We start from the raw sequence: 26,388 nt of genomic DNA on the forward strand, positions 1-26,388 counted from the left end.
ATAATGTCTTATATGGAATTGACTGGCTAATAGGTAGAATCAAAACGACCTGCACCAACATGACTATTACATTGAGCGGAACTCGCACCGACTACATTATTAACAATGTGTGTCCATCTGCACTTATTATTTGCAAACAGTAAAAAGAAGCCAAAAACGGGATGGTGACTTAGACGGTGGCAGGAAGAGAAGAAGAAAAATATGAAGAATCAATCTATACATATAATATGTGAGTTACTTGATATTTTCATATTTTTTAGTCAGTTATCATTTCTCTTGATGTCATCGGTGAATTTTGATACTAAATAGTAAATTAACAAAATATAGTTCTTAAAATTATTATGAGGTATAATAACTAATTATTAGCTGTTATAAGAAAATATGTTAACCCTTTTATATATTTTTGTTTGAGAAGTGTCTACAAAATACTATGAATAATTTTTACTTGAAAAAATCAAAGCTTCGGACCACATCTATAAAATGTGTTTAATTATTTTTATTTCGTAAGTACTAAAGTAAAAAAAAAATAGTTTAAGTACAAAGTACCCAATAGAACAATTTAATGATAATCTAAATAAAATGCGTCTAATGGAAATCGACCGGTTAATAGAATCAAAACGACTTGCACAAATGTGATTATTACATTGAGTGGAACTCATACCGATTATGACGGTTTATGTCCATCACGTTTTGTTATTTTTACAAATCGTAAAAAGAAAAACCAAAACCGGGACGGTGACCTCCACTAGAGGAAGATGAGGAAGAGAAGGAGAAGAAGAAGAACTAGAAAACTAGAAGAGTCAATTTCTATATGTAAATTTTTTGTTGGTTATCATAATAATAATAATATATTGTATTATTTTAGAGGCGGTCTCAAAGGGCCACAGTGTATAGTTCTTCTTCTTCTTATTATTATTATTATAATAATTATAGTTACGAGAAGACTGGCGACGACCGTGGTGTACAACAACAACAACAATAATAATAATAATAATAATAATAATAGTAATAATATATAATAATATTAAATGTAGGAGTACCGGTCAGAACCGTGGTGCGCCCAGACGAGACGGCAGGAAAATAAAAAATTTAAACACCGCCGCCTCCGTTCACTTTCACTCAGACTGCGCGCGTGCGACTTCTGCCAGCAACTGCAGTCGACAGTCGTTCAGTTACGTGCTGGTCGCGTGCGCCTTAGCTGCTGCGGTGGTCACGACGAAGACACACACTTCGCGCTTTACAGACACGGTATCGAAAATTCGCACGTGAGTACACTTTACACTTATCTATGAACACAAACACCGTTTTTGTCGTATTATAACTATCGAATTATTTCGGGTTTGCGGTATTCACAATAATGCGTTAGGTTAGATTAGGTTAGGGTTTACTTGACGACCGACTCTGTGGTCCTATTATACGGACGTGACATTGCAGGGCAGTGGTCATATGGGCGACTTGCATAATATTATTTTGTACCGTTTGGGCGAGTGAAATTTTTTTTACCTCCGTCAGTGATATGATGGACACAGATGGGCATATAATTGTATTCAATTCATTTTCTACTGTACTATGCATAAAGTATATGTTTATATTAACAGTTATCGCCGATTTATTTTTAAAGTTAGAGTTTACTATTAATAATTATGTTTATTGTAAGCGATTTAATTATTTTTTTTTTATAACACTAGATATGGTAATTATACTATACATATTTTAATTTGCCAATAAAATTATAAGTCTGTATCTATACTTATTCGCCCAAACGGTGTAGAACTATATTCATCCCAAAAGACCAGACCTTGGATCGAATCGACCGAACAGTCTACGTGCCGGTGACATTTACCACTCTACGGACTCGCAGGTCTTATACTCACTACTTACGTGTAGATACTGCATCATACGTAGGAACGAGCTTAATTCTTTTGGGCGTAAACTACCCAAAATTGACTCAAGTTATAAGAATCCGTCAAATTGATAACCTATTGTTTGAGTGAATTTACATATTTAACACTATGTCAGCACGCTATTTGTGTATACCCTTGCTCTGACCCCCCATGCAATATATTAAATAGCAAATTTGGACTCAAAATATTCAATTTTATGTTGTTAGCTATGATATTAGAGTGAATTATTTACATACCATCGAATTTCAAAAGTCAAGAAAATTATTTGTTTTTATTTACGATATATTTAACTTTTCTACCAACTTTTTTTTAATAATTTACTACACATCATATCAACACTACAATAAGTACTTGCATAAATTATGTCCAAGTAAAATTTTTTAACCATACCACTATACCTGACAGTTAAAACTAACTGCAGAGAAAGTCCTATAACTCTAAAAATGGGAAAATGCATTAGTTGTGTTAGGCTCATATGAATTTTAACCAAACGAATTAATATATCAACAATTCGCCCAAGCAATATGTAATTTTAGGAATTCTGCCAAAATGAAATCAGCTCATCATAACGTCGTTTTCACAAATGTGGTTGCATAGTTAGGTATACAGTAGCGTATATAAGAAACACCTGATACATAAAAAAAATACTTGTTAAACTTAAGACAAAAATTTTGAAAATAATATCGATAAAAAGTTATTTAAGGAAATCCCAAAAAGTATAATTTGAAAAAAAAATCAATATTAATTAACTTCAAAAAATAAACATTTTTAACACTAACAGTTAGATTTACAAATTGGCTATTTTTATTTTCAAGAGTTATTTTATTTGTCAAGTCTTTCTGTTACACCTTTTTTTTGTGGTACGATGATCGAGAGAGGAACGGCAATACTTCTCTCCCATCCCCAAACATTTATTGTTGACATCAAAACAAATTAATTAGACAACAATAGCATCAAGTGGATCACGGGCTTATGACTTTCCTTAGACAATGATAGTAAAATATATGTCTGCCAAGGAGCCAGGCTCGGAGGGTTTACATCGACGACATAAAGCGGTATAGTGCAACTAGAGCAGTATTTATTCGATATTTTAATTTTCAAGCGAGAAATAGCTGATATAGGTATGTAAAATATCACAAATTCAAAATTCTTATACCTCACTTAAATATTCAAATATCAAATAAAAACCGATGCTTCAGCACAGATATTGTTCTCACCTAAAACTTTTTTAATAAGTAAATTCACTATACTATCAAAATGAACAGCACACTATTGAAACTAATGAACTAAAATGTACTATGTCGTACGTGTGTAAACGGAGATAACAAATGCACGGATAGCACCCTATTAATAAAAAAGGAAATCTATTTTCGATTTCAATAATTTTATTTTAGACTGCGGAACCGAACCATCATTTTGAGTTTCTGTATTTTGGGGTTTTCATGTCCTTAGACATATTGAACCTATTTTAAATATGTGTTTCAATTCAAAAATATTATTATAATTTTTAATTTCGAGAAAAATGTATAGGTATCATGAAAAAATACAAAACATAAATTTTAAAAAATTTGGAAAAATCCTGCGCACGTCTATATTGATCTAAATTTCTTTCGTTGTAGCTCAAATTAGATCTTTGTGATAATTGGATAAAAAATTTAAATCGAGTACTTCGTATTCCACTCGTTGCGGTTATCATACCAATATGGATACCTATTACAATATTGTATTATTACTAGAATTCGGATTTAAAAACAATATAAACACTTAAAATGTGAAAAAAGGCCAAAAAAAGCTTTTAATTAATATAAAACAGCGATTAAAAAATTAAATACACAATTTAATATATTTATGTAAAATTTTACTAGTTAGCTTAAAAAAAAATTAACTACATTATATGAACACTCATTTTATTCTAAAAAACTTTGATGGTTTGGGCTTAAAATATTTGTAAAGAAATTACTACACACAGTAATAATATGACTGTAGGGTTCGGAACTTGTTGCACTAAAAATGTCCGGAGTATGCAATTCAAATTAGAAAAAAAATTCTCTACAATTTAGGGTGTTAATAATCTACGGAAGAACCTTCCGTAGGACTGATTATACCTCTGACCAACAATTTAAAAGAACGGCATGTGACAGGCATAAATGACTACAACGGTAAGGCTCGGCCTTTAAAAGCTGATGATAAATTGATGAATAGCAATGACTTTAGTACTATAAATGAATTAATGGTCTCGTGTGTTTCGTTATCGTTCCCATAATCGCTATAATGATTATAAATTATACTTATATTGAGTATATTACCTATATTACCTATATTAATTTTGGTTTCCGGTTCTTTGACGTGGCTCGCTCTACGTCCCTGGGAGTCATGACGCACACTTCGAATGACTTTGTTCTTAACTATAGTTAAGAGTAAATGTAGGTAATTAGTTAGTTTAAAATGATGCACTTCTTTGATATCAATAATTGTCACGAAACGCTCAAATTTATCAAACATGCCTTTTCAATAATCCATGCAAGAATAGTCATATCGAACCTGAATAAATTATGAGAAATAGGATGATGATTTAATCTCATATTAACCTTGATCAACTATATTTATATAAATACTAAACTTTGCTTACTGCTCTTTAATATTTCCCATATAACTAAGTAAGCGTGAGGAGAAACTATATACAAATATACTGAAGAAATGTAAGCCATCAGAGCTTACACCCTCGTATTTTTTACAAATGTAAAACATACCAAAAACTGTTTTGCGGGAAGAAAGAATCAAGAAGACTATACAGTTTTACTAAGAAACCAAATTTTCACCTCGAATAGAAGAGTATCTCAACTGTGTTGTCGATTTTTATTATTTCGATAAAACCAACATATCAAAAGTTATTTAAATTTGGAAAACGCGTAAAAATATCAGTTTTTAAAGGATTATAATTTTTTTCTTTTTAAAGATATCAAACAAATAAAAGCGAACACAGACCTATCAACCCAGACATCAACCTAATTTGGAAATATTTTTTGAATTTATATATATGGAGTGATATTCTACGGGATGCATTGAACTTCGTTGTTCATTATTTTAATCTCAAGCTTTATAATAAAATGTCTTCAAAAAAAATACAATTTTAAGTTTTTTTTACAATTTGAATACACCATTATTTGAAATAATATAAAAAATCAGAGTTCAATGAGGCTTGTAAGAAGTCTTCTTTCAGATTAAACATTTTTTATTGAAATTTGATAATTCTACGAGACCTGAGAAATATTCCTGTGAAGTCATTTTTTAGATATAATACAGCGTATAATTATATAAGTCCCCCTGAATAGGTGTCGGGTCGTAGACAAGCGGAAAAGTATTATAATTAATTTAGAAACTAAAATGTAAAATATAATTTATAAAAAACCGTCACCGGGCCCCTTAATAGGGTTTTGATGTATTTATTTCTCAAATTTGATGATTGATAAACATTAACAAATTGCTTACAAATGTATCAAATTCAATAATGAATATTGGGAGTATGTTTAATGTTATGTTAACGTCGATTATATAATGTATATGTTTCATTTTAAATTATACTTATGAATTAATAGATTACTTTAAGCTATCCAATAGTTAGACTGCGGGTATAGCCGTGTAGGTAGTAATCCATCCATTTCTGAAAATAAGGAAATTGTAAAAATAATATTATGTATGTTAAAAAAAATGTGATTCTATCGATTTAAACAAAAAAAACGTTACTCATAGTATCGATCCAAAAGTTTTAATACCTAATAATAAAAAATTACAGGTATATCGTATATGTAATAGGAAACCATTACCACGCCAATTAAATCTCTCCATCGCAATTCCAACTATATACGTTTATAATTTTATATACAATTTGCGTCTTCTTATAAGGACATTATACAAAAGTATTACTCACACAGTACGATTATTTTTGTCAAACAAAAATCTTTAGTGTTTGAAGTCTTCTAAAAAATAAAATATCTTTTGATCGAAATCATTTGAACGATCCGCTAGTATACTACCACCTGTTAAATTCATTAAAAATGTCTTTGATAACATATTATATATAATTATATTACATTATCAGTTTATAGTTTATATTGTCACTGTTATTACTTAAAATCACAGGTGCCTCAATAATTGCACCCATGACGATAATATAATAAACGCATATCAATACCTCATATCCATAGAATAATAATCTCATTGGATTTTTTCAAATAATAAATTTGGACGAATGTGTTGATTAACACAAAAGTACTTTTAACCATGTCATGTGCTATTACAATAGATCAGTGATATGTGCATAATATCATTATTATTACGATGATGGTGTTGTGTAATATAATACTATAATAACATTATTATGCATAATATACGTCTTCAAAGCACCTACGTACCAAAATTTCACTTGCGGTGTCGAGATCGCAGTACGAGAAATATACATTACAGTTCAGTCTTCCGTAAAAACGAATTTTATTTTCGTGAGATTAGAAAATAACAGCTGAGAACAATGGATAATGTGCTACAAAAGTGAGATATTATTTTCATATACCTAAGCATATTTAACAGTTGATATAAAAACACTAATTTAATTTCGAGCTCGATTTTCTTGGTTATTGTTTCTTTTTTTTATTAATTTATTTATAACTCCAACTACTAATACAGGATGTAACCAACATGAATAATACTTGACAAATGAAAAAAGATAATGGACACTAGTATTAAATGTATTAAAAAAATGATATCTGTAGTAAATAATTTAAAAAATAAACTTATTATTATGTCAGATTATTTTGCAAAAAGTGATTGAGTTTCAAATTAATAATTTACTCCAAAAAAATATTGATATTTAAAAAACTACTTAATTTGAATAAACGTTTTTACTATAAAAATTCGTCTAAAAATTAAACTTACAAGCTGGCTATTTTGAATTTTTCCAAAAAAATTTAATAAATTTTTCTTATTTTTGGTACTAAAAACCCGAACCTAAATAATAAAATATGTTTTACTGTATTTTTATATAGTTTTCTTTTAAACAAATATGTATATATTATTATTATTATAAATTACTTAATACCTTGAATCAATATAGTAATATATACTTAATCATCTTAAGTATATTTTAATTCTTGCTTAACACTGATATTATGAACAATCAATTTAACTAATTTAAGAGTCCAATATATAAATTATTAATACATTTATAATGTTAGATTTCATTAGGCCTTTCTTTCATTTGTTTTTAAGGGTATCAGCTCAAGATGTCTGTTGTCATAATAATTATAATATGTCTTGTACGCTCAAGTGATCTTATCTGTGTGATTTAAGTAGGTAGGTACCTATATGTTTTCTAGCATCTGTTACATCAATAATTATTGTACCCAACAAATCGTATTTAAATAGAAGTTACAATAATTGTTTATTTTGTATTTACTTTATGATGTGCCTAAAAAGTAAAAATATAATTCATATTTCATTCTATGTATAAAACGTATGGGTGCCTACACATAATATAATTAAGTGTATTACACACACGAATTTATAAATTATTATTGAAAAACAAATTGGAGTAAAATGTATGCCAAGGTCTCTGTAATTCTTGCAAATTCTTCGTTTATATACCATTTGATAATTTGTATTATCGTAGCCATATGAATGTCTCTGTCTGTAAACTAACATATTCTAATTTTATACACAAAAATTATATTTTTCTGCTGTAGTATGCAAACGGGTAGGTTATAATATAAACATGTTTTTAACATCGACATTTGAATGAAACATATATTGCATATTTTGTTAGATAAAATGTACGGATTTAAATTTATTATTTGCGAAATATTTCCTGATGAGCGATTATTTTGTTCATAATGTTAAATGGTCAAATTTAAATTCGAATTACTAATCACGACTACCTTAATTTATCATTTTAAAATAAAAATACGGTATAAACGAAGTAAGGAAAATTATTTTTAATCAAGTCTGAAGGATATAATATGCGGATTGATTGTATCATAATGTGGTATTTTGATATATTATTATCGTACTAATGAGTAACGCATTTCAAACTTGAAAAAATAAACCCAACAATCTTTACATTTTTTTCCCTATAATCTATAATATGACTAAGAGTATTACTTTTAAGAGGTTTATACCTACGTAATATATTATTACTTGTTGGAGCTTTTACGAAATTCCAAAACTAATCGTATTTCCTGTCACTATACATTATATTAGATCCGAAGGTTGAGTCGTTTTCATCGAACCACACAATATTATATTATCACGTCTCGAATATACAGAGTGTAACAGAAAGACCAGATAAATAAAAATAAAATATTGACACTTGTTAAACGTATGACAAAAATTGTTGTGAAAATTATATGTATAGTAAATAATTTAAGAAGTATAATACTTCTCAGGAAATTTCCAAAAATATTACTAAAAAATTAAAAAAATTGTAAAAAATAAACTACTTGACTTGAATAACCACTTTTTCCTTAAAAATTAGATTTACAGTTGGCTTTTTTGAATTTTTATAAAAAAAATGTAATTAAATTTTTTATTTTCAGTATTAAAAAGTAAAAATATAAAATTCTATACTGTACCAATTTGTAGCACAACTGTCTATAAATTATATTGTAAAAAAAGTTTAAATATTGAAAAGTCATTTCGTTTGTCAAGTCATTCTATTACACTCTGTATACCTCACCCCTCAAGTCTTTTAATGTGTATTGCATTATTTACAAGGTCGTTGCAGCAGCTTTAAACAGCCGTTGGAAACATAAATTATACATGCACAATGTCATTATCTTTCTTTTGCGGTCGAGCTATATATATATTGTTGTATTTTATGGTCCAGTTAAATTGGTTAAGTAGCTACGGTAATAATAATAATAGGTAGGTTAGTGTAATATATATATATATATGTGTGTAGGCACCTATCTTTATTATAATATGTGTTGATTATCACCGCGGTTGCACGAAGACTGATCGACTCTCGGCTGGATTGATCTTCACCGTCCACTGCGATGTGAATCGGCAAAATTTTTCAGCAATCATCTCGAAATCGTAATGAAGAAACGCTAACGTAAAAATATTACTGCAACCTTGACCCGTTTGTACGCCCGGGTTTCTGCAATTACATCACTGTAGAGGGCCGGTTACCGTGGTATAATACCTAATACCGGTTGGACAGTGGAACACTCGAGCTGCACGGCCACAATAATAATATGATGTGTGCACGCGCTTATAATTGCTGCAGCATATCATAATATAGGTACCTAACTAATAGTATACGCATGGTGCCGGCGATCGAGGGTTACAATTTCTTAGACTTTCCAAAAACAAACGAATATTGTGAATATTAGGTAAATAATTGCAGTTTTTATTATAATTGTTTTAAAATATTCATGATCTACAATTGTTTATCTTTGTTTTATAATATATTATAATGAATATATTCAGAACATAATAGATAATAATTCAACTATATAATTATAATTATTATATATATTTATAATATTATAATTACTCATAATATACAATGTGTTATAATACAAAATATTCGTATTCGCGATTCAAATTTCCCGGGGACTAAATTATTAAATAATTGTATTATACTGTGTCGTTTGTTTTGTTAAATACTTCTATATATAATGTATATATGTGTGTGTGTGTCTGTGTGTGTGTATACGTATTCGTAGTATATACCTAATGAGTAATGACAATTGTGAAGTTCACGGATAAATTGCACAAGTGCACATGTGTAGATGATTGTCTCGCGAGCTTTCGAATATGAACAATAAGAGCATTGATATTGAATTTGAATAAAAAAAAATAACAAACAACTTTAGAAATGTGATTTAGAAATGGTTAATCTTATAGATTTCAAAACTTTCGAACTCGATATTATGATGCATATGGCTATAACATGATTTGAACTATGCAGAACATCCTATGACCTCTATTCGTTTTGGTTTAAACTAAAAATTTGATTTTTCAACTACCTTTTATTATGATTAATAGAAAACATACAAATAATTTGATATGAATTAGTCCAATAATCATCATACTACAATATTGCATTTAAAATATTACATAATACGATCGTGAACTGCGCTTATTCTTAAAAATTATGTATTTATTTAATACAATCAAGAATAATATTGTACTGTATCTATTTTGTTAGTTATAGATTCAAAGGTATGTTGCAGTGTGCAGTGTAGGTACCTACCAAGTAGGTTCATTCATTAACATTATTAAAAAATTGAATGTTGATTAAATCTTTTTGCAACCTGAATTTTAAGTAACATTTTTAATGATTCGTATATTGTGAGCTTTCTAAAGATACGACCTCGACAATTAACGTTATTTTTATGTACCGATTGGAATTGGGTAAATAATTGTCGTCATACGCGAAGAAAAAAAATAATAATTTGGTCGACAACATAGGTATTATATTAATACACGACGATAGTATAAAGCAGTGGTTCTCAACCAGCGTGTCGCGTATTATCAAGATGCGTATCGCCAAAAAAATGTATTTGTTTATATCGTGCATGTTGAAAGCATAGTGTAACGGTATTATGGGGTTATGAAGTGATGGTGAAAACAACAGATAAAAAGAACAATAATTGTGAAGATAATCTCATGGTTAATTCACATATCTATAGGCGTAGAGATTAATATTTGTAATACTTTTTCATAAATCCATTAATTGTTGAAAAGTATGTTGCCATGAATCTAAATTAGGGTGTTGTAAAAAAAGGTTGAGAAGGACTGGTATAAAGAGTTATTATTGAAATAACTTTTTATCGCGAACGCACGAGCTGACAATATTATTTTGTAAATCATTTTTATTCGCACATCAATTAATATAATAATCACTAATATCACTTCGTCGTTTATATTTTGCAGAATGATCTGACACCAAGCATGAACATGAAAGAGCCATGGCCGGCCATACAATCACGAGTTACCAAACATTACTATACCTGTTCACGTTCGTCGCAATCGGTACGTGCTAGCGGTCGTTCGGGTCGACTGCGGTGTTAATACCTACTTAATCATACATTATGCACTAATTATATAATTAAAATATATATTATTAATATATATTGAGTTATAGGATTTAGTCTGGGTAGTGCCTATATAACTGCAACAATGCAGCTTTTTAATTATTGTGCTCACAACTATCATCATATTATAGGCAACGATGATGTTATAATGATAGTGTTCGATATATTCTAGCTTTGGTAGAGATGAAAATATCGGTGCGCCGTAACTCCGCACGGATCGTCGCCATTTTATAATATATCACCTTAACTCCGCATACAAGGTTTTTTTTCGACACCTTAACTCCGCATACGAAGTTTTTTTTAAACACCCTAACTCCGCATAAAAGATTTTTTTTGACACTGTAACTCCGCACATATTTTTTTTAATGTTTAAAATATACAAAATACAATACATATTATTAAAGTTAAATAAAAATAATATTAGACTGCAGGTAATACTAGGTAATTATAAAATATAAAATTAATAATAATTAATGCATACAAAAAAAATCGTCATTGTCGGTATAAAATGTATCTAACAAAAATTATAATAATTAATGCATACAACGAAAAATCGTTAAAATTATAATGTAAGTTAAAATAAGTAAAAATAAAATATTATTAAACGAAGCCAAACTTTTTACAAAACTATATCTATCTATTTGGTTGTTATTATATAATTCGATTTTTTTATTTATAAATTGTATATTATTTTTTAGTTTTCTTCTAATTATCCTACTTTCGTTATTATTGGCAGAATTCATTCTTATATAAGAATCCGTCTGCATAGCTAATAAATGTTTAATGAATACAGCAATATTTGGATGTGCTGATGTAAATAAAAATTTTTATAATGCGGAGTTACGGTGCGTTCGTTTTTTCAACCATGCGGAGATACGGTGCGTTTGTATTTTCGACCGTGCGGAGATACGGTGCATGCGGAGTTACGGATTCACAAAATATTTTTATTCATGCGGAGCTATGGTGCGTTCGAAAATATAGGTCCATGTAAGCCTGCAGTAAAATAGACGGGGTTGAATGTCTCAAAAAATATAAATCGATAAAGCTCATGTGTTAAAACTTTGAACTATTTGTTTTGGTTTCGATAAATCCATTCATTACAAATTGGAGTGTTCGATGATAAATATCAATATATCAATACGTAATAACGACGCCGAGCTTTCGTTTCCTGAGACAATAAAATAATGTTTTTCGAGGCCTTGGATTGTAGCTGCCAGGCGCAACAATACCATGAATATAAAAAGACTTTAACGCACTAAATTATGTAATCATACGTTTTAATATAATATGTTTATTAAATACCCAATAAAACGGCAAAATATGGTGTGTAAAATATCAAATAAATAAACCATAATATAAGTTGAGCTATTAAAAAATAAAATATTTTAAACTAATATAATATTAAATAATAATGTTTAAATAATTTAAATAAAAAATGATTTATTTTATATTTATATTATACACTAACTGTTATCACTTAAAATGATTGTGTATAGCCACATTAGTGTATATTGTATTTGATATATTTTAGCTATGATCAATTATAGATAGAGATAAGGATGGATGCCCTCAAAAATAAAGTCGAAAAGATCATCACTTTTTTAAATGTTTGAACAATGATTTTATCAAGTATAACAACGGAAAAATACTTAGTCGTTCACAAGCGTTAAAAGTTTGGACTATCTATTTCGGTTTCGATAAAACTATATTCATTACGGATCGCTATGTTCGGTAAATATTTAAAAGTCGAATAACGTATTAACGTCGCTAAGCTTTTGTTTCGTAAGACAATAATATTATGTTTTCGAGGCCCTTGGATTGCTGTTGGCCACACAAATGCCATAGATAAAAATACTTTTACAACGCACTAAAAATCATGTCACTCTTAATAACTATTTAATTATAATATATGCCTATAAAAATTCCCTATAAAACGTAAAAATAGGCAATCTTATATATTGAACAGCGACTGATCTTTTAGGTAGTTTATTTATAAAATATAATAATAATTGACCAAAAATTCTGCCTCCATGTCAGCAAGGTTTGCCTATGCTGTGGGGCGCACTAGTGCTCAATATCAATACTACAACCAAAAAGACTTTAATGCACTAAAATATCAAATAAATAATTAATATACATATATTGAACTGTTAAAATGTAAAATATAAAATAATGTATCTATACTTACGTACAAATAATTCAAATAAAAAAAGGTCGACGTATAATGTACTTATATACATATATATATATATATATATATATATATATATATTACATGCTATGCTTTTAAAGTTAAATAGTCAAAAATATGCAAATACTCATTAATTATGTACCTTATATGTATATAGGTACTAGGTAATTGTTAAGTATGCTCACCCCCCCCCCTTCATTTTTCATTTAAATTAAATAAATTTATTCAATTTCTGAATTTTTATTTTAATACCTTATTATACCTAGAGACCATATTTTAAAATTCCTGATATTTTTTGTGCCACTTAAGTAATGTCTTGTGTTATTTTTTTCTAAATGAAAACTCCCATATTTTACTGCAAATTATTAAATGGATGATTTCCTTGAATATCTTGTTGCATCTAAATTAAAATTTTAATGAGTAGTACATTCATTGTTAAAATGCTTATACTTAGTATAATCATTTTTTAAAATATTATTACAAAAATATAAATTCTTTGCGATGTTTGATTTAATATTTATTATAACTACTTGAACCATTTTTTTAAATGATTTTTTATAATTTAGGTACATATTATTATCTTTTGTGCCCAACGTTGTATAACTCATAAACCAGTCTTCCGAATTTTAATTTAGAAATACATTTCTATCCTTCACTCCAACTTTAACTACATATACATGTATTGAAGGAGACAACAATGTATGCGAATGCGTATAATTAGAATCCATCCTAAATATACACTGCAGGCACGTTAACTAACGTTTCCTTGTTTTAGGCGAAATACTGTGTCAGGGTAGAGAAGTCCCTGCAGCGAGACTGCAAACGCCACTGCCGAAGGGACGCGCCATACCAGTAGCCTCCGCCAACGGCGGTCCTGCGGCGAATGCCATCGGCCGCCCGACTAAACAACAGCAGCAGGACACAATCCAGAAACAAACCACGCCGACTCCGCCGGTCTCGGTCAAAGAACTATTCAATTCTTCATCGTGCGTCGAACCTCCGTTCACGTGCCCTCATCCGAAGATTCAGTTTTACTTGTACACCAGGTACTACGTAAATAATAATAATAATAATAATAATACAGGTTGTAACAAGGAAGAATTGAGAACTAATGTAAAATCACTTCTGACAAACCGTGTAAAGGAATGAAAAGTATTGATTGGAAAAAAAAACAATATGACTTGCCACGTTGTAGTTAATAATTATCAATTACATATTAAATTAGTTCTTTCTGCGTGAATGTGAATTATTTTTATGTCCATATCTGAGGGACGACGAGATTTTCCCTATTTAGTATTTCCTAGAGTAAATAGGTTCACAAAATTATATTAAAATATTCGAATTGTTAATATTTACTTCACGCTAAGTGCGTTATGCGGAACTTATTTAAAACGATCTCAATAGTTTTTATGACCATTGCTACGAGTATAAATTATTAATTTATTTATGCTTAAATTTCTATTCCTTACTACTATATAAAAAAAAACGGTGCACGCAATTACCCAGTCAACGATATCGAAGAAGTGAGATTTATCATTTTGATTCGTCCTTTCATTTAATGGCGACTATATATTTATATGGAAAATATTAAATAACCCATCTCCAAAGTCGTGTTTTATTAATCAAAACTGTTAATTCCCCGTTCACTGTTAGTCCAACCGATCCATCTATTGCAGTGGCATATTCAAGTGTCCAAGGGGGGTACAGCCCCCTCCCCAATAATCAATATTTGGGAATAATTTAAAAATGATACCGGTGTTCTGCTTACGTATAAGACGTACTAACTATTGTCTATTTATTATAATATGTATTGTAATTTGTATGATGGCCGCTGCAAAAGTCTAAAACTGTAATACTGTATGTATTCACACACCATCAGCAATCAGGATACTAAATGTATCGTATAGTTAAGCCTCCCTTATACAACTAATTATCAGCCCCCCCCCCTCCCCCGCCTAAAAAAGGGGGAAATCCTGTTAACTCCACTTGATTATACATTCAATCTAATAGGTTAATTTGCCAAAAGCTAAATTTACAACCTAATCTTTGTTCAAACTACCAGCTAATTTTATCACATTAAAAGTTTTAAACCCAAAAATGTGGGAAAGAAAATTGTACATAATGTAAAGTAGTAAAATGAGCCAAAGTTGAGTAAATAGAACAATTTTCTATTAACTTTTTATATTTAAGTGTATACTTATAAATTGTTACTTAAAATTGTAATTAACGTTGTTTATTGTATCATCTTAAATATTATGTTGTTGAACATCGTTTAATAATAATATTAATATTTAACTATCAAAAAAGACCTTTTTAGTCGTATTATTTTGTTTTTTATCACTTTTGTACATTATGAATATTCGGAATCAGTTACCATTTAAAATTGTGAATAACTTATTTTTTATATTTTTAATAATAAAAAATGGGACAGTGCCATTTTACCACACAATAATTTCCCCCACTATGCCCCTTGAGCACTAAAAGAATTTTTAATACAACTTAAAAGAACTTGATTATACGAAAAAGTACAGTGAGATATTGTATAATTAATAAATAATTAATTATTCTTAATTTGAAATTGATTTGCTTTTCCCGAAAAATAAGTCATCGTTAGCAAACGAAATTTGAAAAACATGTTTATTAGGATGTCCGTCATTATTATCAATCTGTTGATTGCTGCTTTCTTTTTAAAAAACCATCTCATTTACCTGCAAAAAATATTCAAAACACGTTTCATTTATCGTCGTATAATGTCATGCTTTACGTTGGCAGTAATCGGTTGTCCATCTCTTATCCCATATTTTATCTTTGCACCATGTACCCTCTCCACCCCATGCATCTTTCACTCATTTAGACTCACGGAAAACCGAATTAAGACTGTTTGAAAAAAATTAAAAAGCCTCGGCATTATAACTTGGGTTTCATTATGATGGTCGGCTTGCGATGATTGCATATTTATTATATTATTACTATATAGCATAGGACGTAGGTCTTAGTACGATAATATATTATATTATACTTTCTCTCGTTTCGTGGCTTTCGTTTACACCGAAATATCCATAATAATAATAATAATAATAATATCTATATATTATTTAACCACTCGTTGTTTCAGGCTCACGCAGAACAATCCCGACTTGTTGGACGTGACTGATCCCGAATCGCTGTACAAGTCTCATTTCAACCCCAAGCATCCGGTCAAGATTATCATACATGGTTTCCAAGGTGGCAGAAACCTGTCGCCGAGTACCGATCTCCGGAACGGTAAGTCAAAAATAGTTCTCCCGGTGGTAAACTATCCCGGATCTATACTTCAGTACTACCCGACGGATACGGTACAATGGTACATATTATTGTTAAACCTCCCGGGTCTGTAATAATAATATTATGGCTATCATTATTATTATTATTATTATTAGGAATAATAATTGAGATATTAATATGTTAAAAATTAAATTGAAAAAGTTCAATTCAACCAGATACCTACAAAAACTAGTTAGTGAAATGAATATTATAATAATATACTCGCCAGTCGCCATGATTCATTTTGTTTGGTTTTATTTCAATTTTATATCGACTGTAAAATAAATATTTTATTCGATTATATTATTATATATTGAGAAATTCAATGAGTGTATATGCTTATACATTTTAAACTAAGATATTATACAGAGTGATTTACAAGAATAAACCATTCTTTTTTCACCGTTTTTTTTTTTTATTGGTACCTAATTAGTTAATTCAAATTCTTGTATTTAGAATTCTGAAGTATACTGAAGTATACTTTCAAAATGCTTAATTTTTTATGACATTTAAAGATTGACCTGTGTCAACACAAACTTGTTTTATTCAAATGAGATCTGCCCTTTTTTACTGCGTACCTATATTGTTCATTCAATTTTTTTTTATTGTTGCTGAATATAATATACTTAAATCAAAATTCAAACACGTAGTTCCTAAATTATTAAACTTAATGTACCGACTGCTAGGTAAGAATATTACTATAATAGACAACAGTCCTCCGAGTAATGAATTAAAACCTATGGTAGCTATGATTATTTAAAAATTATCGTAATTCATATTAATAAATAATAAACGTTTCATGTTTGTAAAAATTAGGTACTAGAAAGGATATTACGTCTATTTTACAGTAAAACCATAATCGAGGATTATTATCCTCAGCACATAAAGTTTAATTACTTAACAATTCACAGTTAAAAGGGTGTAGGTTCTCATTTGACAGTTGTCACCTAATCATACAAATTTGGAGAACTTCCATAGATAGTAAATACATATTAACAAAGTAGGTATAAAATTAGCTATGCTCGATGAGTCAAGCCAAAAAATCCTTGGACCTACATTTTAATAATCAGTATGAATCACTTCCTCGTCATATGTTTTTTGTTTTTTTTTTTTAACATTTTGTCGTGTGTTGCAGCTTATTTCACTCGAGGAAACTATAATATAATCATAGTGGACTACTCGAGTTTGGCGCAAATACCTTGTCTGAACCAAGTGGAATGGGCCCCCAGATTTTGTGGTATGTGCATCGCTCAACTGGCCAACTACTTGGCCGACCATCCTAGAGGAGTTCCTCCCGACAAGCTGCATATGATGGGGTAACGTATAGTTCACCATAGCCTATAAATAGTTATACGATAATGTTTAGTGCATACAGCTTGCGCACCGTGCACTGAGTTGTATGGTTTTTCTGTGTTTTCATATATACGGAAAGGTGTGGAAAACCACGACTACTATGCCCTGGATCGGCGGTGGTCTTTCAGGAGACAGTGGCAATCAAGGAGGTCCCCTCCCTCTCCTTTGGTCACCGTATATGTTTAGATACCCTATACAATGTGTCCCGGGGGGAAGTGAACAGCCGGCGTCTGCTAATTGTTAACAGTTAATTTTAATTTTTTTAAATTTAATAAAAATAATTTGTTAGCTTCTGGTGTAATTGTGCATGTTATTTGATTGACACCACACCGAAATAGTTTTAAAATTTTAAAAAAATACGATAAAAAGGTGAAAAGTTTTTATGATACATTAGCAAATGAGTAGTAGGTAAGTATATTTTTACGAGTATATTAAAAATCGAATTTCAAACGAGCCGTTAATTTGTTATAATTTTATAAATATTTCTGTGAGCGGAGTAGTAGCTTGTCATGACTTTAAAACAATACTATTATTATAACTAGATAAGTAACTGGCTACTAGAAATTTGAAAATCTGAAAAATATTCTACACCGGAGTATGAAAGTAAAAATGTGTATCGCCTTTAAAAAGTAAAAAATAATAAATCATAACGATAAAAATAAGTGAAACTAAAATTTTCTTCATAACTGTCAATTTTGATAACTACGAATTATGTTTAAAAATTATGAGTGTCTTGCATTAAATCACCTTGTGTATGGTTTGTTTCGTTTTCCACAGCTAATCTAGAATGAGAAATAATACAACGTCCGCTTTTAATTTAGTTGTAAAAACTACGTGAATATAATTTGCTTACGAGATAGTAAATAGTCGAAATATTGTCAAAATCTACTTAATTATTCCCTTTCACCAGCATACCGTCCAAAATTGTGTTGTATTCGAAAACCGGAACATCCGATTAGGTTTTGCAATAGAATCACTGACTCCACCGAGGGACGTTCTGCAGTTGTAATCTATTACAAAATAAAATGTAAAAAATATTTTTAAATTAAATTAGTATATTATAATGAACACATAATAATAACAGACTGCTGTACCAAAATGGATAGCGCAGATATAGCGAGCATAATTTTTTACATATCTATACTCAATTAGTCGTAAATAATAATTATTCTCAGTTTCTTGCACGTTAAGTCTTTGTGCATAAAGAGTAAAACAACACGAAGTTAACATTATCACTATTTTTCTAAACACCAAACTTAAATCATAATTGTATAATATGATATTATGATGGTATCGAAAAATTGCTAATTTTTTAAACACAATTTAAGTTCTAACAATAATCAATATGGAACTACGGTTTTTTGATTCGAGTATCCTAAAACGAATTTATATCGACCTGATTTCGCTAATTTTCATACTCTCTGTATTATATTATAAGTCTTATAAGTTATCATCACCGCTCTAAAAATTGAAAGTGCATCAACTTCCTGGCCCTGGGGTAAATACAATAATAACTACAACAATAGGTGTTAATATTACTTATTATATATAAGTAGCATTGTTAAAACCATTTTCCGCTCTACTATCACCTAAAAATTTAGTTATTATACAAAATCACAGTCATAATACGTTTATTGTAGGTATGCGTTTCGTAACACAAATACACAACATATTCTCTCAAATATTTAGGTGCCTCAAAGTCATTTCCAATTTAGGCAAAACCTCTAAAGGTCAAAACACCTGTAAGCGTATACAATATTACCAGACACGTATTTAGAGGAGTGGGAGGATAGAAAATTGTTCACTTATTAAGGGGGTGGTAAATTTATGTTGACATATTATTATAATATTACTGTGTTATTTTCATAAATTTGTCGGAAAATATTATTAATATTTACCGTTTACTATCAGAGTCACAAAAACGGAAGTATACCCTAATATAATAATTTAGTAAAAATACTTTTCTTTGTTCATAATATAGACATATAGTATTACAATATTCAATTAATTAAATTCGTCAATGTGCTAAGGAATATGTATAGTGTATACAGCTTATCCATATGAGAGGAAAATAACTATAGTAATAGATGAAATATTCACATTCATATTTTTAAAGGTAAACTATATTTTGTTACATTTTTAAGATGATTATTCTTAATAAATTTGACAAAAACACACATAATTATGTGTATAAATAATAAATATACATAAATACAGTGAATATATACAGGCTAAAATACGTTTCTTTGGAAAATAAAATGCCCTAATATAGCCCTGGATTTTGCAGCAGTAGTAACGAACATTTAGAGATTCCATATTATAAAGCTGTATTTGAACATTTTGTGCCCCGGGGTCACATATTTTTGCCCTCGCCCCAAAATCTATGACTATTTTGTTATAGACAATGTTGATCCATAGAAAATCGAACCAACTATCTATGCTACTCTCATTATTATAATATTGGAAAATAATAATGTATACACATATATTATAATAGGTGTGTTTTTGTCAAATAGGGGTTCCAATAAATGTAGTGTGTATGGTCAAGCCTGCAGCAGCTGGTTGATGGTCACACAAGGCTTACATATTGTTTCTAGTATATACTTGTACACTTGTCTGTACGACATGGTATGCGGTGACTTGTTTCGAAATGAACAATTATTGTTATTTTTTATTATATGTTTATTCTATACGAAAACAGGTTTCATACAAGGAATTACATAGTCAGATTAATTTTAAAGCAATGTGTTACCTATTGGTAGAAATTCGACCTTTCATGAGATTTAGTTTTAGTAACTATAAAACGTTATATTATGTTGCATTCAATATAATATAAAATTATCGTATATAATTTTGCCAATTATTTATTATATAGTAACAACATTTCATGCGATGATGCGTGCCATGAATGGATTTAATTGTAATCTTAAAAATGTAATAATTTCATGAATAATATACAGATAAATCAAAGGCCCGATCAATATCATTTATAACAATATTTAAATAATAAAATAATAATATTAGATTGGTTGCAAAGGTCCAATCAAAAAATGTATTTTTAATACCTTTTTTATCAACATGCGTTTAAATTTTAACTATCATATAATATATTAATTATGACTAAGTATTCATAATATTATTATTAGTATATATTAGTTAAAATAAAAATATTTAATTAAAAAAGTATTATACTAAATGTGGGAGGAGTACAACCCTTTGATTATGTCACCAAGGAGTTTATTTAAAGGTAAACACTCATTTTTTTAAAGTTTTTAAAAAGTTTTGGAAATATTTATTTTAGATAATTTGAAATCATTACAAAGTAACATTTTTGAAAATAATATTTTATGATTTATAGTAGTTAATTATTATTTATTTATATGTTTAACATTTAAGATGAGCAGAGTAACGGGCCAACATTTTATTGCTTATTAAGTACCTCCACATAATAGATACCTATATAATTCTTTTTCAAGCTTATGTTGTTTTGTAATGACTTAAAATTATGTAAAAAAAATATTTCAAAAAACGTTCATACTTTTCAAAATCATGAGTATTTACTATTTAATGTGTCTCGAGCCAAAATAAAACAGACATTTTAAACATTAAAAAATTTATGAACCCCTACCTATATATATCTATAGAATACCATTTGAGACGATGTACAATTATGACCAAAAAAAAAAATGTTTGCGACGATCTGAAACACACACATAATATGGACGTAATATTGTATTCATTTATAGTTATTAATTATATCATTATCTAATGTATCATAATATTACTTTATATTATTTGTATTAAATATTTAAACTTTTCGTGCCATAATATTAATTATATTGTGCGCACCCCAGGTACAGCGTGGGTGCTCATATCGCAGGACTGGCGTCCAACTTCATCAACTCGGGAAAAATCGGCAGGATCACCGGCTTGGACCCGACAATCATATTCTACATGAGCAACAACAGATCCAGGGACCTTGATCCCACGGACGCTCATTTCGTGGACATCATACACACGGCGGCGGGCATCCTGGGTCAGTGGGGCCCCAGCGGACACGCCGATTTCTACGTAAATGGAGGCACTTCGCAGCCTGGTTGCGCCAGCGACAGCATCATACGTGAGTAATATTGTTCGAATTCCCAAGACCAGGAATTTATTGCGAATATTATTTCAAATACTTTTAAAATACAATATCATTTAACTATAATAATAATTAAACGTTAGGCGTATAAGTACCGTTGTATACTGTAAGGCAAGGCAGGGAAAGTCAACGTTTTTTTTACCGAGTTGAGTCTAATTATTAATTGACCTAGAAAAAAGTAAGTTGACATTTATTTTATACATTACTTAACTTTATTATAATAAAATTATAAAAATTAGCTCAACTTAGCTTTAAATATGAAATTTGACCTTTTTTAATCCTCTTTTTAACCTAAACCTAACCAATACATGGTTATATAATGTACATTCTATACATTACGATATTTTTGCAAGCTTCGACTCGTGTGCCCATATAGATGACTAAGCCGAAATCCGGGGATTTAGGCCTCCAGAAATTCAAATGCCCCCTCCCATCAAGTGGAATTGTATGTTTATCCATGGACCATGAACCTAAATAGTGATTATCGGATGTGGGCTGACCACTTAACTTTGGATAATGCTATCCCCCGAACAAAAAAATGTAACCTAATGTCACTTAAAGTTGAGCTCTAGTTAAGCTCAATTTTAGTTATTGACTCGTTAACACATTATACCAGCTTGGCAACTGTTGATCAGGAAGATATATATTTTAACCGTTTACTGAAAATTACACTTGATGTATAAGTGCTGCAGTTTCAGCAGATTCTTCAATCGGCGTTCAAGCATATAAGTATATAACATAATATATCATAAATGTATAGAAATAATTTTATATTTATGCAAATTATGAGTTTTATATAAATAGTCGTCATATTGTTCTAAAAACTACAGTACTTATATACCACATGTGTAGTAGACGGTCAAACATACCTTCCCGATCAACAGGTGACGAGGACAACACGCATAGTTAGAATAATACGACGAATGTATATAAAATGCATAATTTGCATAAATATAAAATGATATCCTTACATTTATTATGTATTATGTATTATGTAATATATATACACGAACGTCGATTGAAGATTCTGCTGAAACTCCGAGGCTGGACTTGAAAAAGTAAATTCGTAATTTTTTTTATATATTGTCTACCTACATCATATCATGAATACTACTCAATTGTTAAGACTAGCCTAGGGCTAGTAGCGCTGAACAATATTAGTTATACTTCAGCTAACCAGTTAAATATAAATATTAAATTGACTTGCCCAGCCTTGTTGAAAAGACACAATATTTAGCGGTAGGTAACTTATTGATCGTTGTCGTCCTTCTCCGACATTTCCGCAATGCATAATATTCGCCTAAGTACTTGTCCGACACGATGTCATACGCAATACTACCACTCGTTTTAATGATTTAAACACAAACACTTGTAGGTAAAAATAATAACTAATAATCAAATTAATATTCACTCGCATGCAAAAAAATCATTTTTCAATAACGACAATAAAAGTCAATTACCACTGCAGTTTTAATTTAAAGTTAAATATATTGGTTTCTCGGAAGTAAGAATTATTTCAAATCGGATAGAGGGTAACGTCTATGCATAAATTAATAATATATTATAATATTTATTCAAACATTGATCATAGTATTTACCTATTTATTACTAATACGTATAATAAATATTTCCTGTTTATAATTTAAGCAAAATTATTTTTTTTAAATTATTTGTTGTATAATAGATATAACACAGTTTAACAACTATAAAATTTAATCCATAATAATATTTAATATTTTGACTTATCAGTGATATGAAACTCTTAATTAAGTCATTAAAATAATTAAAATAATCACCACTAAATGGTTCTACTCATACTTATTATGACAACCAATAGGTATGATAAGTATTATGTAGGTACTTATACAGTATACATATTATACTTTTTTCGTACAATCAAAATGATGGCTCATTTAACTCCCGTCTTATAAAATGGTAAATATATCCAAACAGCTTCCGTTTAACAAATGCTCGGTTGATTCTCCAACGGTTCCCGCTTTTGACTGCACAAATTCTTTCTCACTTAACTGTCTCAAAAGAGGTTTGGTTAAAAATTTGATATTATTTTTTTTTTAACTGTATGTGTAAAGTAAATTATAAAATTGGCTTTAAATTATGCAAGTTATGCAAGTAAATTATACAGAACTGTTTTCGTCGAAAACCAAAGTTGTTTGGGAATATTTATGTATTTGTGAAACCTATTCGACAGGAGCTGTTTGGGAACCATAACAAACAATCATGGATGGGAGCCATTTAGGTTGCACCAAAAATTATTCTTTATACAATAATTATGCACCTATCTATGTGATAATATACAGTAAAACCTCCTTAAAACGGAATAGCTCGGTACCAAATTACTTTTCGTTATAAAAGCGTTTCCGTTACATGGAGAATAAAATATTATACGGGATATAGCAGGTTATCGCGGGACTGTCGATTTTTCATCGTGAGGAGACTTCCATCTTATTGGGGGTTCGTTATAAAGAGGTTATACTGCGTATTGTGCATTTAATGTATTTTTAAGTACCCATCATGGTACTAACGAGTTACTTGATTTACAGAGACGCTGTCGTGCGATCACACCAAAGTGACGCCGTATTTCATCGAATCGATCAATTCCAACGTAGGGTTCTGGTCAATACCGTGCGCCAACCGATTTTATTTCAACTTGGGCCTTTGCGATCCGCCGGAGTCTGAGTACGTTTTGATGGGCGAACACGTGACACACAAGTAAGAGCAGTTTAAATAGGATTTTAAAAAGGCGATACGTTTAAAGATACAAACACTTGCGTTTTTCTCGAAAAGTATAATACTGCTTTTGGATATTATATTTTTATTTACACAACTCTCTTAATAATTATACAAAACAACATTTTTGAAATAAAATAATATTATATTAAACATTTTAAATCTTTATCAGTTGTACATTTTTTCGAAACCTACGCTTTTAATGTCATATATATTATAACACAATTTTTTCCTGAGAATTTAGACGATTAGTTAATTAAATATTTAGTTAATGGTCTTCTACTCTGCTCCTACACTTTAAAATTAAAATAGGTCATACTGGAATTTATAAATGTATAAATAGTTAACTACCTATAATAGTTTAAAATTCGAATTGTATGATCCTGTATTGAAATTCTCAGAAAAATTGTCTGATTAGGAATGTGTGAAATTTAAAATGTACCCTATCATTCAAAAAAGAGAACATTGATAGGATAACATGATAATGAACAAAAATAGTAAGAAATAAGTAATAACCATAATATTTTTCAAAAATGTTTTTTTGTACAAATTTTAATACTTTTAATATTTAACATAAATTATTTCTTCTAACATAAATACTTTTCAATAAAATGAGAGTTTACCTTTAAAATAATCCCCTTGTATACGTCGTAACACCTCAATGAACGAATTTTTTTATTTTTACAATCGCATCTATTTGCTGCACGAATATTTTGAGTTAGCGTTTTGATTCTCCAATCAAGCTCATCCCCATTTTTCATTTAATAATGAATATAATAATTTAATATGATTGATATTTTATAATATGTTCTTATTGTTTTTGTTCACAGAGCTCGCGGTATTTATTACTTGCACACAAACGCGAAAAAACCTTACGCCAGAGGCTTCCCCAAAAAGAAGTGATCATCGTTGTCGACCTGCAGCGCACAGACCCTTGCAACAATACACTCGATAATAATAAAATATACGAAAAAAAGGCCTAGTCAAATAATATTATGTGTATTCTTAATATTTTTTTGTGCGATAAGCGCACTGATAAGATAGAATAGATATTTTAATCTATTCTGTGCTGATACCATCCGCATAAGACCTTAGTCCTTAAGGCTTAGATCATTTACAATGAACAGAGCCTTGGCATAATATAAACGCGTACTACCTACGTGTTTGAAGACATCTTCAGTACCCGTCGCATATTTATCATATCACTTAACTACATACAAAATATTTTGCTTGTGATAACAGATGTAGCAACTGAATTCTCATTTTACCTGATTCCTCTTAGTTAGTTCAGTTAGTTGGCTCCAAATATTAAAGCAGTAGCTCTATCCATTGTATATGACCTAAGTATAAGACATAATTACTACAATATAATAATATTATGTCGTATTGTATACTACCCTTGTGCTCATAACTTAATAAGCGTATGTATATTATATTGCTTCTGTGTATATTTATCCGAACGGTGAATGTTTCAAGATTCATGTGATTTTAGATTATACTTTGTAAATAATTATTTTCTGTGTATAAAATAGGCGAATAGTTACTGTATAGTCAATACTGGTGTAAAGTTGTAGACTGTAGTATAATTTATTCATACAACAGTGTATATTGTTCGATTGTTTTGAAACAATAAAGTTGTAACGAAAACGCTAA

At 29.5% G+C, this 26,388-nt stretch overlaps 1 protein-coding gene across 1 annotated transcript; it reads left to right on the forward strand.

The window, feature by feature from the left end:
- Positions 1 to 1,071: 1,071 nt before the first annotated feature.
- Positions 1,072 to 26,388, forward strand: LOC111029631 (inactive pancreatic lipase-related protein 1-like). Its single transcript, XM_022308722.1, has 8 exons — positions 1,072 to 1,265; positions 10,836 to 10,934; positions 13,963 to 14,233; positions 16,303 to 16,451; positions 17,626 to 17,806; positions 21,698 to 21,963; positions 24,549 to 24,717; positions 25,566 to 26,388. Exons 2-8 carry the CDS (start codon positions 10,871 to 10,873, stop codon positions 25,636 to 25,638), a joined length of 1,173 nt encoding a protein of 390 aa, XP_022164414.1. The 5' UTR covers positions 1,072 to 1,265; positions 10,836 to 10,870; the 3' UTR covers positions 25,639 to 26,388.

The sequence above is a fragment of the Myzus persicae genome, unplaced genomic scaffold (assembly GCF_001856785.1).
Source record: "Myzus persicae strain clone G006 unplaced genomic scaffold, MPER_G0061.0, whole genome shotgun sequence".
In the NCBI taxonomy this organism is placed as follows: domain Eukaryota; kingdom Metazoa; phylum Arthropoda; class Insecta; order Hemiptera; family Aphididae; genus Myzus; species Myzus persicae.